The 16,922-nt window shown below is 38.9% G+C and overlaps 1 protein-coding gene across 1 annotated transcript; it reads right to left on the reverse strand.

The window, feature by feature from the left end:
- Positions 1–3,699: 3,699 nt before the first annotated feature.
- Positions 3,700–15,693, reverse strand: LOC119430572 (ribonucleoprotein PTB-binding 1). Its single transcript, XM_037698004.1, has 7 exons — positions 15,687–15,693; positions 13,452–13,560; positions 10,105–10,283; positions 9,303–9,413; positions 6,992–7,093; positions 5,776–5,994; positions 3,700–3,840 (listed from the first exon to the last, which is right to left on the reverse strand). Exons 1-7 carry the CDS (start codon positions 15,687–15,689, stop codon positions 3,700–3,702), a joined length of 864 nt encoding a protein of 287 aa, XP_037553932.1. The 5' UTR covers positions 15,690–15,693.
- Between the last annotated feature and the right edge of the window lie 1,229 nt (positions 15,694–16,922).

A 16,922-nucleotide genomic window follows, 5' to 3' on the forward strand; every position in this document is an offset into this window, starting at 1 on the left:
TCGCTGAGAGGCAGCAGCTCTACCAACCGCTCCACCGTGCTGCCTGAGAAGTGAGCCATTAGGGTCAAGTTAAAATCATCCTCTGTTCAGTCTCATGCTCAAGAGTGTGTGTGTGTGTTGGGAATGACTCTCAGCGACTACCACATCCACTTTAACGAGGAGAGTGGTGGCGCAGAGGTTAGAGGGGTGGGCCTGGGATCCGAAGATCGCGGGTTCACGCCCCGGCCTCGATAACATCAAAATTGTGGGTGGGGTAGGTGAAGCACCCACACTTGCCCCCATCCTCATTCGCCCCACTCTGGGCCCATGAGCAAGGCCCTTAACCCCCCATCTGCTCCCTAAACAGGTCTCTCTTGAAAATGAGTTCTCGTGGCTCAGAGACTACCTGTATAAATAAAGGGTAAATGAAAAAAATAAATAATAAAAAATTACAGCCTGTTTTTGCTTTTCAGCAGCAGCTAATAAAAATGTTACAAGCAGCAAAACATCATCTAATCTTTTTTCACAGGTTTATAAACTAAATGTAAGAATCTTGGCTGAAGGAACGGACTGTGTCGTTTTATTGCCCTCGGTGTCATTTTTAACGAGCGTACCTGCATTCCTCCACCGCTGCTGACTCAGCTCTGCGGTTATGAGCGTCTGACCCCAGACAAACTCGCAGCTCAGATCTGCTCCACTTTGCTGTCCCGTCTTTCAGTCGTCACATTGTGTGCATGTGATTGCCATGGCAATGTATTTCATGTTCTGCTCAGAGATATAAAACCAGAAATGTAGGAGCAGAATATAACAAAAAAAAAACCACCAATACAAAGAAGAAAAAAAAAGCTTTCTGCATGTGTATAAATCAGTGCCTGTATCTAATGGCTAAAAACAATAAAATACTAAACTAACAGCTTATACATTCAGTTTTCTACAGCATTAGGAGCTTTAGTTATTGCCGGTTTGTCAGACCGGAAGTCTGAACTCGTCTCTAATAACACAAACCAAACCGTCTACACAGACTGTGCAATAACATCCGAGAAACATCTACACAAAAATACTGAGGGATAAAGAAACGGCGTCTTCGACTTCATGATAAAAAAAATATTTAAAAAAAGCTGCTCTGCCCTCGACATTTTCTGTTCTTCTGTAATCTTGAAAAGAAGATTTTCCTGAAAACACTGAAAAGTAGAGATCATTTACAACCCTGATTCCAAAAAAAAAAAAAAAAAAAAGTTGGGATGTTGTGTAAAAATGTCTTAAAAACTAAATGCAATGATTCGCAAATTTCACAAACCCATAGTTTAGAAATCTCATAGTTTAAACGACAAGGATGAAAGTCAATATTCTGTAATTGTTGGGCCCTCAGGGGCCACTGCAGTAAAGACAGCTCTGATTCTGTTACGGACATCACTGCACAGTTCAACAGCCTGTCTCTCTGATGGTATAGAGGTGCATTAGGGCTCTGGCAAAGGCAGTTTACACATCTGGAATGGCACCCTCATTGCAGAAAAGTTGATGCAGGCTTTAGAGAAACATTCTCCCATCCACCAAACCTCAAGTAAAGAGACTCAGGACTGTTGAACCGCCTGAATCCTCCATCAGCCAAGAACGAGAGAACATAAGTAGGCCTGTCACGATAACAAATTTTGCTGGGCGATTAATTGTCTCAGAAATTATTGTGATAAACAATAATATTGCTTGAAATTTGACAATAATTAGTAATTATTGTCAAATTTAAGAAAAGTTGGTCGATTTTATTTTGAATGTAGTACCTTTTTCAACCACTGGATGGCAGCATAAGACTGTTTGAACCGAAGGATGGATAGTGAGGGAGTGAAGAAAAAAAAAATCAGTAAACAAGTTTTCAGCTTCTTTTTGCAGAGAAAAACAACTTTTCTACAAAGGCACGAGTTTCAATCGTGAATTTTGGACAAGACGGAGGTTTTTCCCCCCCCGAGGTCGGCCTGTTAGCTTAACTTTTCAGATTAGCTTCTCAGCTTAGCTGCTTTTAACGATTCAAAAACGTGAGTTTGGACGGTTAAAATGATTTTTAAAGAGAAAAAATTAAGGGAGGGGTCAGTGAAGAATACCGGAGTTGAGCTTTTTGTCATCCAGTGTCTTCAGTAGAAAGAGAGACACACGAAGAAACAATAAAGCTGATAAATGAAAATGGGGTTGATAATTTTAATTTATCATGCGATTAATTGATTTATTGTTTATCGCAACATGCCTAGACATAAGTGACTAAAAACCGTCTCCTCACTTCCTAGACGTGTTGATTAAAAAAGGCAGGACACTTCACAGAAGGAGACATGGGTCTGGAACAAGTTTTTCTAGATCTGTTCCCATCATAAAATTCTACATAATCTTCATTAAAAAAAAGGTACAATGTCCAAATTTAAACATTTGACATGTTTATTTTGCTCCATATTTTTTTAATATAGAGTTTGTGAGATTTGCAAATCATCGAAGTTTTAAAAAATTTACATTTCAGGAAAAACACCCCAACTTTGTCAGAATTGGAGTTGTATTTCTATACCCGTAGGCTGCAGCACATTCAATTTTTATTAATAAATGTTGAATTAGTGTTTAATTTGGAGCCAACTGTTGTAAAAACTGTAGCCGTTTGTGGGTTTAAAGATAAAGTGGTAAAGTTGCAAAAAACGTTCTTGGAAATATCAAAATGTCCGACAGCAAAACAGCAAAAGAAGAGAACTGCGCCTTATTTTTTGGCATAAATATAAAAAATAACAGCAAAATATTAACTTTTAAGTCTCATATATTGACTTAGGAATAATATATTACTTGAACTGCCTTGGATTATTATTATTATATTACAAATATATAACAGTACATTATGATATTGACAAAAAAAGAATCTGACATTTAGTTATTTCTTCTCGTCTTGTAGTACAGCACAATCAAAAAAGAGCTTGAAATGCTCATTATATTATTTATTATTGTCTGATACGCATGGCTTTATATAGTCTATATTACACTGCAGTATTTACACAGCTTTTGTTCGTTTTTTCTTTCCTAAAAAAGTTAATTCATTAAATTGTAAGTCACAACAATTAAGGGCTTTTTTTGATTTAGACCCTCTGTTTTCTATTTTTTTTTCCTGATGTGCTCCCAAACTTAGGGATCAAAATGGCTGACACTTCCTACAGTTACAGCATAGCAACGCACGTATACAGACACGCACACACGCGCGCGCACACACACAAAAAGACACACTAATTCTCAGCAAGGAGATTTAAAGAGGAACCTGGGTCAGAAAAGGCAGTGAAGCAGTAACAAGACATCAGTTTGACTGACGAATCAAAGCGAGAGTGACAGACAGGATTCTGGGAAGAAAAATTAAAGTTAAAAAAGGACCAACTGTATGAACAGTCGCCTGCAAATACAAAAGCAGCTTGTACCTACAGATACGTTACACTTTAGTGTACAATATATATTAGAAAAAATGTATTAGTTAAGTACAGACAGATAAATAGTTAAGGCTTGAACAGGACAAAAGCGATACTGTGTACGTGTGTGTAAGGAAGAGCCAAATAAATCAAAGAGCACTATGGCTTGGTTTCACTTGAGCCACTTGCAGCCCTCCTGCAGGGAAGCAAACATGGCCGCCACAAAAAGGCCACTAAGGGAGCCATGACATCCAGATGTTTGTGACCTCCCCTTCCTGTAAGCTGCAAGCTTGAAGGTGGTTCAGTTCTAGAGCCTCTTCCTCTTGAAGTAGTCAGCATACTGCCCCCCCAGGCCCTGGGAGTGCTGACCAATGTAGGCCCCCTCTGATGATGGCGCCTCTGGCACTGCGAGCTGGGGATACTCCCTCTTAAGGCCCCTCGACTGGTTCTGAAGAGACAGAGTTCATGTACAGATGTTACGTTTACAAGTGAAGACAGGGTAATAAAATAAAATACAGTAGTCTCTCGATACTTTGCGGTTCGTTTATCACAGACTCGCTCTATTGCGGTTTTTCAAAATAAGACGACATGACACACAATTGGCTGATTGATGGATGAGCTGCACAATCAGCATGTATTTTTTATTTAAGATAAATTATTTTAAATTATTTAGCACCTGCTGCACCTTTGTGCAGCCAATACTGCTGCAAGTGAAACTTCCTGCTGCAGCTGATCAGCGTGCAGAGCGAAGTGGGCGTGGCCAAGAATGCTTGCAGGTGGCAAAGAGCAGCCCAGGCAGAGAGCTGAAATCATGACATTCTATGCTCTTTTAGAGCGTTTAGAAACATTGTTTAGAATATTGCAAGAATGTGGGAAGAGTTTAAAACATGCTAGAATATATCTATATTTAAATAATAAAATAAACTACTGCTTACTACTTGTAGTACTATTCCTGCTTCGCAGTCTTTCACTAATTGCGGCTCTTCAGGGTACGAATCCCCCGCGATAAACGAGGGACTACAGTAAATAAAACCCAGTTGCCTCTGGTGTCTCATTAAAAAAACATTTACAGAAGTCCCTCGCTAATTCACGGTTCGACTTTCGCGGACGCACTCTTTCGTGGTTTTTCAACAATTGTCAACATTAATATTACTCATGTGAATGGGACTGTACAAAATAAAAAGTTAACGAATAAATACTTTGAACAGGTGCCCTCATTTTGTAATTTTCTTTCCATAAGTCTAGACTGTATCACCAGCCAAAAGAACTACACTACCCAGAAGCCAACAGAGCTTCCGGCCGCTGTTTTCTGCCAAAATGAAAGGAAAGTTTTGCAACACAAATCTATGCTATCTATTCAGATCACAGAACTGGCAGGAAAGTCGCAAATGATCCTGAAGCTTTCTGAAGCTCAATTATCCACGCACTCATCAACCTGAACGGGGCGGTGGGCTTCGTCACTGCAGGGTAGGTCTGCAGAACCGAAACCAAGCCCGACCAGAACCGAGCTGCTGGTCTGCAGCGCTGCTGAGCAACATTTTGCAGTACTGTACAGAACATATATGTATGCTGTTAAAATGATGTAGGTTTAAGAGTTAGCATTCCTACTTTGTGTTTTCATCTATTGCGGGGGTGTCCGAAACGTAACCCTCGCGATAATTGAGGGACTACTGTAATCTGAATAGTGTGTGATTGAAGAAGTTGGTGGTTGTGACACCGTGACTCTTTAGCTGTGGATACACTGAGACCAGTTTTCATCTGAGACAGATTTGGAACCAAGAATAAAATAAGATCAAACATTTTTCTTTTGTTTCTGTCATGACCCGATGTGACAAACTGGGGCTTCATGTCCTTCACTCCCTATTTGAATTTATACAATAAAAAAACATATTTGAGGACAAAATGTCAAGAATTTTAATTTCTGATTCTCCAAACTGGAATCACTAAGCACTTTCCACAGCAGGGAAAGCCCTGATAACTTTAAATTTTCCACTTAAATAATCAATTTAAACAAACAAAAAAATAAATATCTACTTTTTGTATTTGGAGCAAACACAGAACAGCTTGAGTTTAAGCGTGTGTTTAAGATGGGCAGACTTAAACAGGTCTTAGATACAAGATTTGACGTTTAGTTCTCTAAATATAGAATTAGTTCACAGGAATTTATTAAACTAATTATCTGCAACAATAATATCATCCACCCTGCAGCACTGGCATGCTTATTGTTCCTTTTTAAAATGCTACATTTTAATACTCAACAAAGGATGACAGTCATCTGATTGGTATTTCTAATTTTGATGAGTAGCTTTGATTCAAAAATTGTTTCAACTATTTTTCCAGATCTAAACATTAAATTATTGAAGGTTTTATTGTCTCCGCTCACGTAGTAGTACGTGTTCCAGTCAGTGGCTGTAGTCTGGGGGTGCGTGACAGGGGTCGGTGTGGCTGCCGGCGGGTGTGGCGTCCCAATGAAGCTGGGCATTAAAGGCAGGGTGCTGTAGGCTGGGAGCACGGCGGTGGGCGGTAAAACCGCCGGTGGAGGTGGTGGACCATTACTGACCGCATGCAAAGGGACGCCCAAACTCTTACAGACGTCTGCTTCCTGCAAGAAACACAGAAAACAACAGTTTGACTGACGACGTACTGTCCAGAACATTTCATGTTGGGGTTCTGTTTTTTTTTTTTTTAATTTTTAATTTTTTTGCCCTCTAGTGGCCCTTATGTGACATAACCACATTTGTTTGCTTAAACAATTTCATCAAATTATAAGTTTATTGGCACAACTTTTTGTTTGAACCCCAAAGTATCCTTTAAAAAATATATTCATCTGGTTTGTTTCAAGAACTGGACTTTATGGACCAGAAGGAGGAACACCAACAACGCCACACATATTTTAGAGAACTTCACATCTGACTCATAGAAACCAACTAACTCATAACTTACATTTAACCAAAAAGAAACACACGCCCTCCTCCCTGTTGTGTAACTCATTTCCACCTTTAAGCATACTGGTGCAGCTTACGCTTGGCAGCTCACTCGGTGAGCGTGATGGGTTCACTATAAATGGATGTCAGTCTTATGGAGAAGTTATTCAAATAAACATGCAAACAAAGTTTATGTAAGTACCAGCATGCAGATCTGAGGCATGCAACACAGAGATCGCTGTTTGCAGAAAGAGGAAGCTGCTTAAAACTTTCTATAAAACTATATTTTCCTGCATTAACCCTTGCAGGTAAAGCTCAATAAATCTTATAGTGATTACAGACACTGCATATAACTTAACACTTTTTTACAATGTGCATTACTTCTACAGTTTCAGCTGTAAACATTGATGTCAAATGCATTGTGAGAGAACTATTAAATTATTTATAACTTATTATTAATTTACTGAATACATTTAAGAGTAAAACTTTTTTGTTTTAAACCAGACTCTTCAAACTAGCTGAAAATTCTACCAGGTGCAGTGCATGCCTGCTACAGCACATTCTCCCGGCTGAAATGAGATGAAGGTCAACCAACTGAAGTTTAATAATAAAAAAAACTTTACATGGAGCTGCTGTTGGGAAAAGTTCAGATCTGATCTCCACTGGAGCGTTTACCTTGGTGGGGTAGGCCTGGTTGGTTGTTGCAGGTTGTGAGTAGTACTGAGTGACAGCCTGCATGTAGGACGTGTAATCTCCATAAGAGGTCACTGCAGGAACCTGAAACACAAGCAGGTTCAGATATTAATGCTTCAAATGCAAAAGTCAAGTTTGTCCTGTTAAAACTCCAACATCCAAACTGTCATTCAGGCAACTTGTGTCATCTGAGGAGGCAAACCATGCAGCTGCGGCAAGAAACTCAAAAAAGGAGACAAAACCATAAAATCAGACCAAAAAAACTTGAACCTGAAAAAAGTTTCACAGTAGCAATATTCTAAGGAACAAATAAAACTCTGAATGGACAAACAGTTGGGCACACGGCCACCGTCAACGATGCCTGTGATGGTTTACAGTGATTATGGTTCAAGGCACAAACATACATCCTCCTCAAAAAGTGAAGCAGAACCAGTTCTTTATTCACAGATTGAGTAAAAATAAAAAGGTTGAAAAATGATCATGTTACCACACAAATTCTGCAGATTAAGACCTCTGCATCTTTCAGGACAGTCTGTGTTTTCTGCACAAGTCAAAGAGTTCAAAATTACTATTTTTCCCAAAAAGTGGACGCTAACAGATTTATTCTTCATCTAAAGTGAAGATTAAATGTGTGATGACTTAGAGGGAAAAAACACTAAGGAGATATTCAGGGGAGAGGGAAAAGTAGTGGTGATTTAAACCAATACAACAGTGATTTCTGATTGCTGCTTCACAGCGATTAAGATTTAAGTCATAAAAACAACAGAATTGCTTAAAGCAGGGGTGTCCAAAGTGCGGCCCAAGGGCCATTTGCAGCCCTTGCAGTGATTTTGTGCGGCCCACAACTACAGTTTAAGAATGGTATCATTTTGGCCAGCAAAAGAGGTTGATGCAGACTTCCTGCAATTTAGTTGGTAATCCTTTATTATATAATGTTTAGACTTAACAGCAAAACAGATGAAAAAAATATTCTCAAAATGAGCAATATTACGAAAAAATGCAAACCTTTGGCTATAATCTTTTTCTTTAACTTAATGGTACGAAGAACCAAAAACCTTAACTGATTTCAACCAGAAAGGAGACTTTTGAATAATGATTCATAAAACTTGGCTAAATATTGCAGTTGATAAAATAATCAAGATGGAAACTGGACAATTTTAATGAATATAAAGTGGTATCATCTACATACAAGTCGATCAACTTTATCAAACCTTCTATGAATCTGTTGTAATGACTGACAGCTGGACGATTTTACAGAACATCCATCCAAAAGGTCCAAATGGCTGATCGACCCAGTTTTATAGGGCACTTACTCATATTATGCTTTAGTTGCTGAGAACAGACTAAAATGAGCTTTTCCAAACACAAGAGAACAACAAACATAGACCCAATAAATTAACCCATTTTTAATTAAAAAAAAATCTAAGCTTAGTGTTTATGAGGCTATTAATGTTTTGGCTCTATAACAATTTAAAATTCTTCACCAAAATTAGTAAACTTTTGCCCTTTCTCCAAAATATTATGCTGCTGTCAAGAGTCTTAATGGGAGTTGGTAGTAGATAACATATCTCTCCAGTTTTAGTTTCTCTCCATTGACTCCCTGTCAATTCCGGAATTTAATTCAAAATTTTACTTCTAACCTACAAAGCTCTCAACAACCTAGCTCCATCTTATATTACAGATCTTATTGTTCCATATTTTCCTAACAGAGCACTTCGCTCTCAGGCTGCAGATTTACTCGTGGTCCCTAGGGTTTCCAAAAGCAGAATGGGAGGAAGATCTTTCAGTTATCAGGCTCCTCTCTTGTGGAACCAACTTCCAGTTTCTGTCTGTGAGGCTGACATGTTGTCCAGTTTTACGACTGGGCTTAAGACTTTCCTTTTTGATAAATCCTATAGTTAGGGTTGGCTCGTCATGCGAGCTTAGACTACTAGAGGACAAATTGACCTCATTTCCTTAAATGAATTGTTAAAATGGAATAGTTTTCAATTGATACTATTTCTATCTTAACATGTGATTCTTGACCTGCCATTGTGCATCTGTTCCTACCAAACCCAGCCGGTCGAAGCAGATTGCACTGCTTCTTTCCAGTTTTGAGGCCATCAAACTCAGTAAATATTGCACATGGAAGTCGTCAATGAAACAAGACAGTTATCAGTTCATGTGCTGTGTTTGTCTTCAAGCATGGCTGAGATACATTTTGTGTACATACGTCCTGAAGTTAGAGGGATGAAAGCATTAATGCAATGTTTTGTGAAAATAAAAACCGAATGTCTAACAGTTTGTGTGTTACCTGTGTGTGCTCCTTGTTGTATTCTGTAGCCGTGCTGTCCTGTGGAGCAGCGGTGCTGTAAGTGTGAGCTTGTGCTGCCTGGTATTGCTGGTACCACTGTTGCATGGCGTCCTGTGGCACACACACACACATCAGGTGAACAGAACAGACCGGTTGTGCTCACTCAATAAATTTCTTGCCTTGCTGATTTTCAAGTCTTCCTCACATCATACTCTTTGTCATTCATTAACCATCGTTCCCAATCCGTGTCACTCCTTTGTCTCGCCTTTCAGACAAATTAAACCAACTGTGTTATTGGTTATCTAATCACGACTCATTTATTTGGATGAGTAGATTGCAATTAACATTTAAAATTGGGTTTTCTTCTTGCTGCAAAATATCAGATATGTCACTTGCTGCTGGAGGAGGCGCAGCGACGAGTGGAGAGAGAGAAAACAGAGTGGCAGGAAAGAAAGAATTAAGGAACGGGCGAGAGGAGAAGACAAACGGCTCGTAGGAGGGCTTCATGAATTGTTTTGAGTGGAGGGCTGAGAAAGGAGGGGGAGCAGGGACAGATGGAGACGCACAGTGCTTCACTGCCAAATCCACTCTCACTCTGTCTGTCCCAGTATCCAAACCCATTCTCATTTCTTCCAGCTCCCTGCCTCTCCTAGTTACAGCTCACTGTTGCAGTTGAACTCATCCATCCACTCATTTTCCACCACCTTCACAGCTCTTCCCACACAACGAAGACCACTAACAAACACAAACCTGCATGTATCCATTCATTGCCACAACTTTATCTTTGGATGCGCAGTACTACCTGTGTGTACATTTGGTTGTACTGGGTGAAGTCGGTGGAGGTGTCGGCACTGTACGGGGCGGGGGTTGTAGCTGCTGTGCTGTGGGGGTAAGAAGAACCTTGGGAGACCACAGGAGCAACCGGGTTGCTGTACACTCCAGTTCCTGGCTGTCCCCCCTGAGGCTTGTTAGCCACCGAGCCTGAACGGATCACAGAGACCGTGCAAAAGTTTTAAACCGCTCCTAAAATCCAGCACTTTGACAGTAAGGAAACAGACATTATGTAACATTTAAAACCAGAAGTGGAAGTGATGAATTACAAATACATTACTGTAATTAAGTAGATGTTTTGGGGTACTTGTACTTTTATGAGTATTTCTTTCAAGTGTATAATTTTACTCATAAGTACAATTTAGCCCATGTAATCTACTTCGCTCCTTTTAAAATCAGAAGTTGCTAATGAGTACGGCCACAATTTGAATTAATATATATATTTTTTTTCATTTAGCCTTTATTTATCCAGGTTAGTAACCGTTCATCTGCATCTTTGTAGTCAATAAGACTCTCAGATCACAAACACACCATATGACGTAAGCAAAGGACAACTCTGTAGATTAGAGAGTCATTTATGGACCAAAGATTTGGAGAAAAAGCCTAAACAGAGACAGAGGACAACACTGTAAACAGAGAAAATGATGAGGTAAAGGCTGAGTGCCCGTGGCCGTACCTGGAGGAATGTTTCATGTACAGAGGGTGAAAAGGAGACAGAATCCAGATGCAAATTTTGTTTGATCTCTACAATGATAGCAGCTTACAAGACTTCAGCATTTAATCTAAAAAAACATATTGTGGTATACAAGGTTTTACAGCTACCTGTATGATTGTTTGTATGTGTGGGTTATTAGTTTGGCTAAGTATACAAAGATCTATTGTCACTGCCATCGGTTTGCCTGGTACTAAAACAAGACGGAGCTTCAGAGCGTCTGAGAAATGAGCTTTGAATGTAGCGATTATATACAGTAAATCAAACTGAATGTCTTCTATTGACAACACAATAAAACATCAACTGGTTAAAAAGTAATTATTACTCTGAGTAGTTTTTGAGAACAGTAATTTGTACTTTTACTTAAGTATTTTTATAACACCAGTACTTTTACTTGTAATTGATTGAGTACAATATCAGCAGTGTAACAGTACTTGCACTCGAGTACAAATTTTCAGTACTCTTTCCGCCTCTGTTTAACTCTGAACTTTGAAGGTCACGCAAAGTTTGGCTTTTGCTGCTTTTTCTCCTATATTCTGTTTAGCACACATACCTGACACATACCTGACACATACCTGACCCTGACCGTGTGTCATTACAAAATGAAGCAAGTGAAAGTGGAGGACATAAAGACAGTGCCAGGCTAAATAAATAAATATCTTCAGTAGGTGAACAGCATCTATAAGTCATTAGGAAATGTAAAGCCCTGTTCCAAGACCTAAAAGATGAATCCTTCACTCCGTCAGCTGCTGTTTGAGTTTTTAGCTAATAGCTCTTTGAGAACCACCTTGTTGAAGCAAAGATCCTACGTTCTGTCTGCCAGAGTGGTATCTTTGGCATTTTCACAAATTAGTGTCAAACAATGAGAGCACATCAAGTCTTTATCAATGTGCCTCTAAGTGTTGCTTTATTGAGTTGTGACTGTTGGTAACTCAAAATTGTGAGAAAACAAGATTAATTTCTTGTTGAAGTCTCGTTCATTTCAGAAAGCTTGTGACTGAGCGACCTGCGAGCCAAGTAGCCATGTCTTTAAAGACCCATTATTGACGATCACAACTGATTTTTGTGTGCACCGCTTTAAAACTGAATTAATAGCTGAACACATTATTTTGTTGTCCACCTCAGCTTTTATTTTTTTTAACCACACCTTACCATTCCCCCCCCCCCCCCCATATTTATAATCTTCTGAAGAAGATTCAACTGGAAAAACTGGTCCAAGCCTCCTTCTAAAGACTTGGACCCAGTGCGTTTTTTACACCTGGATAATTACCTCTGATGCCTTCTGTCACAGGAGAGCTTCCTTGTACGAGTCAAAATGCAGCTTTAGTGCTTTTTGAGACAGAGATGTCCACGTCAGTTCTGACTAAAGACACACGTTGTCCCACAAGTCTTTAAAAAATGTTCAAAACTCATGCTGAATGGACTAAATACTCCTGAGACACCAAGGAAATTGAGAATCAAATGTCATAACACATTCTGGAAATTCCTTCATGAATGTTGTTCACCAACTAGAAGCAGCCCAGTGAGAAGATGCCCTAAATATCCCATTTAAATAACATTATGTTATGTGTTGACAAAACACTGGTTTATCTCTTGAGTCCAGGAGCTTTTTTATGCCCATTTGAAAAGATTATAGCAAAGATGACAACATTCCTTCACGCTGTAAAACAGTTTGGATTAATAGCAGTTACAGACAAAATGGTCACGTTGATGAAATCAAAAATGCACAAACTTGAATCTCATGTTTTAAAGGAGCTGTATGTAAAACTAGACACACAAGGAGATGTCATAACATCAGAGGGTTCATCTGATCAGTATCTGGGGAGTTTGGGAGCTACTTCTTGAGCACTTTGTCATGTTCTTTGGGCTGTTTGTGCAGTTTCTATGTTGTGTTGTCCTGCTGGGAGAGGCTGCTGCTGGTCATAAGTCTGTGTGTTCTGTTACATGTCAAACGAGCATCTGCTCGAGTGGCAGTGTTTTAGTAAAGGCGGTAAATTCACCCGTCAGATAATTTGCTGTGTTAAACCAGATGATCCTTGCTCACTGCTACACGGAGAAGACGGGTGAAGCCATTAGTGTTTAGGTTTGATTTGGCTTTTAACTCGGCTTGAAATGTTGGTTTTACTGTTTTTAAGTTATTTGTTTTGTTGTTTTTACTGTTTGCTGTTGTATCATTTTAACAGTTCATTGCTTTTACGATTTCAGTTGGTTTAATGTTTTTTGCGCTTGTGTGTGTTAGTGTACAGGACTTTGGCCAGCGGTGTTGTTTGTAAAGTGTTTTATAAATAAAGTTGTATTGTATTGTATTGTGCACTGAGAGCATGGAAATACAGGATGCTGCCTACAAGTTTTATTCAAGATTTTGTTGTAACTGCTGTGAATTGATGTCGACTGCTGAACAAGTGACGTGAAGTTAGAACTTGCAAATAATTTATTTTAAAAACTGTTTGTCAAAAAATTACATTTTATTAGCTGAGAGAGAGAAGAAAAAAAAAAAATCTACCACAGGATTAAATATGAAATATCTTTAACAAAGTGACATTTGAAGGTTGAAAATAGGCCATAGAATTAAAGTTATGTTTTATATTATGTACTGCTGTGCTCACCTTGCAGAATGACTCCTGGCATTACACTGGCCAGGTTTAAGTAAGGGTTGGAGGGAAGTCTGACTTCTTTAGGAGGATCGCCCAATAAAGAACTCTGACCATTATTTACCTAAAGAGAGAAAAAAAATATATATTTAAATTATTTGTGTTAAACATAGCAACTTCAGAAAAAACAGGGTAGGAAGAAGGAGGGTTAGCATCTTTTCTGTTCTCGCCTTTAAATCGATAAAATGATTTCTAAAGCGTTAATCAACTCAAGTATATAAAGATGAATTTTATGAGCTGCTGAAGAGCTAAAGAGGCCAAGAAATCTGCAAAGATTGTTCTGTTAATTACATTTTCTCTCCAATAATTTACAGAACACAGCACTGGGACAGAAATTACTTCCCCAAAGAACCTCAGCAGTAATGTGATTATCTTTTAAACCATCTCGTAACAAATGATGATGTTTGAGGATTGTAGAGGAGCTGTGTTTAATCAAAGCCACGGCAAAGAGAAAGCAAACATCTGAATGTGAATATTGCTTTGTCAGAACAACAAACTGCTGAAAAGACAGGAAGTCTCAGACTGTATCAGAAAATATGGCTGGGATAGAAGTGCATTATGGGAATCTCTTAAAGACAGAGCCCTCAGGAGACTGAATGTTTTATGCTCAGTGTGTTTCAGTGAGATCGATAAGGGTCAGACTGCTGGAGATCACATTTTTCATGTCTAACAAAAAGCATGAAAAGATTGTAAGGTTGCAAGCAAAGATACACAAAGAAGGGACTCCCTCGTTCTATTTTGTTCTACAAATTAGGATGATCAAAATCAAAATGATCTTTGGTTTGTTTTTGCTTTTAACTCAGCATCAAGAAAAAGTAAAACATCACCAGTGATTTTAGAAAAGCAACCATCATTGCCCAACAAACTCTAAAAAAATTATAAAATTTATTCCAAATAAATTCAAGTCCAGTTTTCTAGAGTAAAACATCAAGTTAGAAAAAAACAGATTCCTTAACTACCATATTTTTCAGACTATAAGGCGCACCAGATTACAAGGCGCGATATCAATAGCCATGTTTACATGCACAAAATTCTATGACTGGATTGAAATGTTTTCAGATTAAATAATTCAAATGTATCGTTTACATGGGTACAATCTGTTTTCGATGAGCATTTACATGCAGCGGGCTTTGTTCTGAACAGAAGTACTGACATGTGCAGAGTGGTAAACTCTCCTAAAAAAAAAAAAAACACTGAAGAAGAAGTTCTACTTCCGGTTTACTTCCGGGATGAACGTAAACAAACCTGAGCACCCAAAATGGACCCGTGACAAGTTTTAATGACGGTGGAGACGTTACTGCACTCCCTGACTGAGCTACAGGTGATACAGATCATTTTGAGCTCTTTCAAAGTTTCTAGTAGAAATGTGTCACTCACCGGCCAATTTTGCTTCCCCGACATGCTAATATTATTAGCATTAGCCAGGCGAAAATGACAAAGTTGCACATGCGCAGTCAGGTCAGTTTTTCATGATCGGAAAAAAAATGAACAGATGAAGCGTTTACGTGGACATCGTTCGGTTTATGAATCGGCGTAAACCATCCGTCTCATTCTGACCACAAATTCTTTCGGATTACGCTGAATAAACAAAAAATACCTTGAACGGGGCGTTTATACAACACATTTTTATTCCGAACGGCCGTTTAATCCGATTACTTATGTCCATGTAAACATAGCTTATGAACGGGTCTGATTTCATACATAAGGCGCATTAAGCAAAATAAGTTCATTTTGACAGATTTTTGAGCGCTGTGTACCACATTAAATCGGTTCGAGGTCAGTAAGCACAACCAGAATTAATACATAAGGCACACTGGATTATACGGCTCTGATGATTTTTGAGAAAATTAAAGGATTTTAAACGCGCCTTATAGTCCGAAAAATATGGTATGTCGATTTTGTCCTTACAAAAGTGACCTTTGACAAGCACACAAACATTCGAGCTATCCTGAAGACTTCATGATCACCTGGTAAAAAATAAAAGAGGAGATGTAACTGGACGTCGAACTGATTTATAACGTCTTGTGTTTTGATGGTTGCGCTCACCACATTGGTTAAACTGTTGCCATCTGAGGTGCTGAGCTGGCCTGTTGATGTATAAACTCCTCCAGGGGGGTTAGGTGGAGGTGGGCCAAGGTTTGAGTTACTTATACCCAGAGAATAGCTCTGACCCTGCGGCTGGGAGCTCACCATCGTCCCAGGAGGAGCCGGCTGCTTTTCACGAGAGCTTGACACAGAAAGGGCGTTGTTTTGATCTCTTCCTACTCGACCCTGAAGGTACGGCATCACACCTGCTGTTGATACCACTACTGCAGCATTGTGGGTAGAAGATGGCACTGACTCCTGGCCCAACTCTGGGAAAGAAAAAGGGGGGTGGGGAGAATGTATGGAAATTAAAAAAAAGAAAAGGAAATGAATAGGAGGGAGAGGGAAATAAGTCAAGATAAGACCAGAAGATAGTGTGAAGAAAAGGAAATTAATCAAAAGAAGAAGAAGAAAAAAAAAACCAAGGTGATGCCAGAGAAATATACAAAACTGCTTTTACAGATGGCCATCATGGTCTGTCTCCTCTGAACAGAAAAACATCTCACTCAGGCTGAAATCTGAGCGCTCAGTCCATCTGCGTCTGGCTGTAATATTTGAAAATGGAGTTTGAGCGCATAATTCATCACTTCTGTTCATCTACAGCCCAGCACCCCCCACAGTTCCCTGGAGGTTTAATAACAGAAACATGTACATACACACAAAAACATCAGACAAGCATAAAAAAAACAACAACCCTAAAACACAACTTTAAGATACACATAACAATAAAGACGAACAAATACACACTCATAAATATTTCAAATCTAATATCGCTATGACAAATAACCTCAACAGCACTAGCCTAAAGCTAACATTTGTAGTAGAGATGGAAGAAAGCTTCACATTACAGACACACAAATAAAACTGAAAACACACAAAGTTAATCAAAACCACAAGTACATAAGCGCATAAACCCTTATAATCACTATTGTTGTGTGTGTGTGTGTGTGTGTATAAACTGTGTGATACATCATTTCCACTTAACACAACTCTCAGCTGGAAATTTGAATTGTAAATGTTCTGCATCTTCCTGGGGATGTTTTGTACAGTGATACACAACTGTGAGACATTCAGCTGAGACAGACATCCTTGCAGGTGCTGAACACATCTTTACTGGTGGGACTGGTTCTTTGGAAATTAACATATCCCCACCCAGTGGTGGATCAAAAATTAGTGGGGCAGACAATAATTTCCTGAAATATTTTGACTAATTGTGTTACATTGTCTGTGAAACCCCCCTGGATAAAAAAAATAAAATAAAAAAAATTCTGTACGCCTCTTTTATAATTGTCTATTGTCGCTGTTGTCCATTGTTGTCATCATTCTTTGTTGAAATCAGGT

The sequence above is a fragment of the Nematolebias whitei genome, chromosome 3 (assembly GCF_014905685.2).
Source record: "Nematolebias whitei isolate Nwh7 chromosome 3, NemWhi1, whole genome shotgun sequence".
NCBI classification, from domain to species: Eukaryota; Metazoa; Chordata; class Actinopteri; order Cyprinodontiformes; family Rivulidae; genus Nematolebias; species Nematolebias whitei.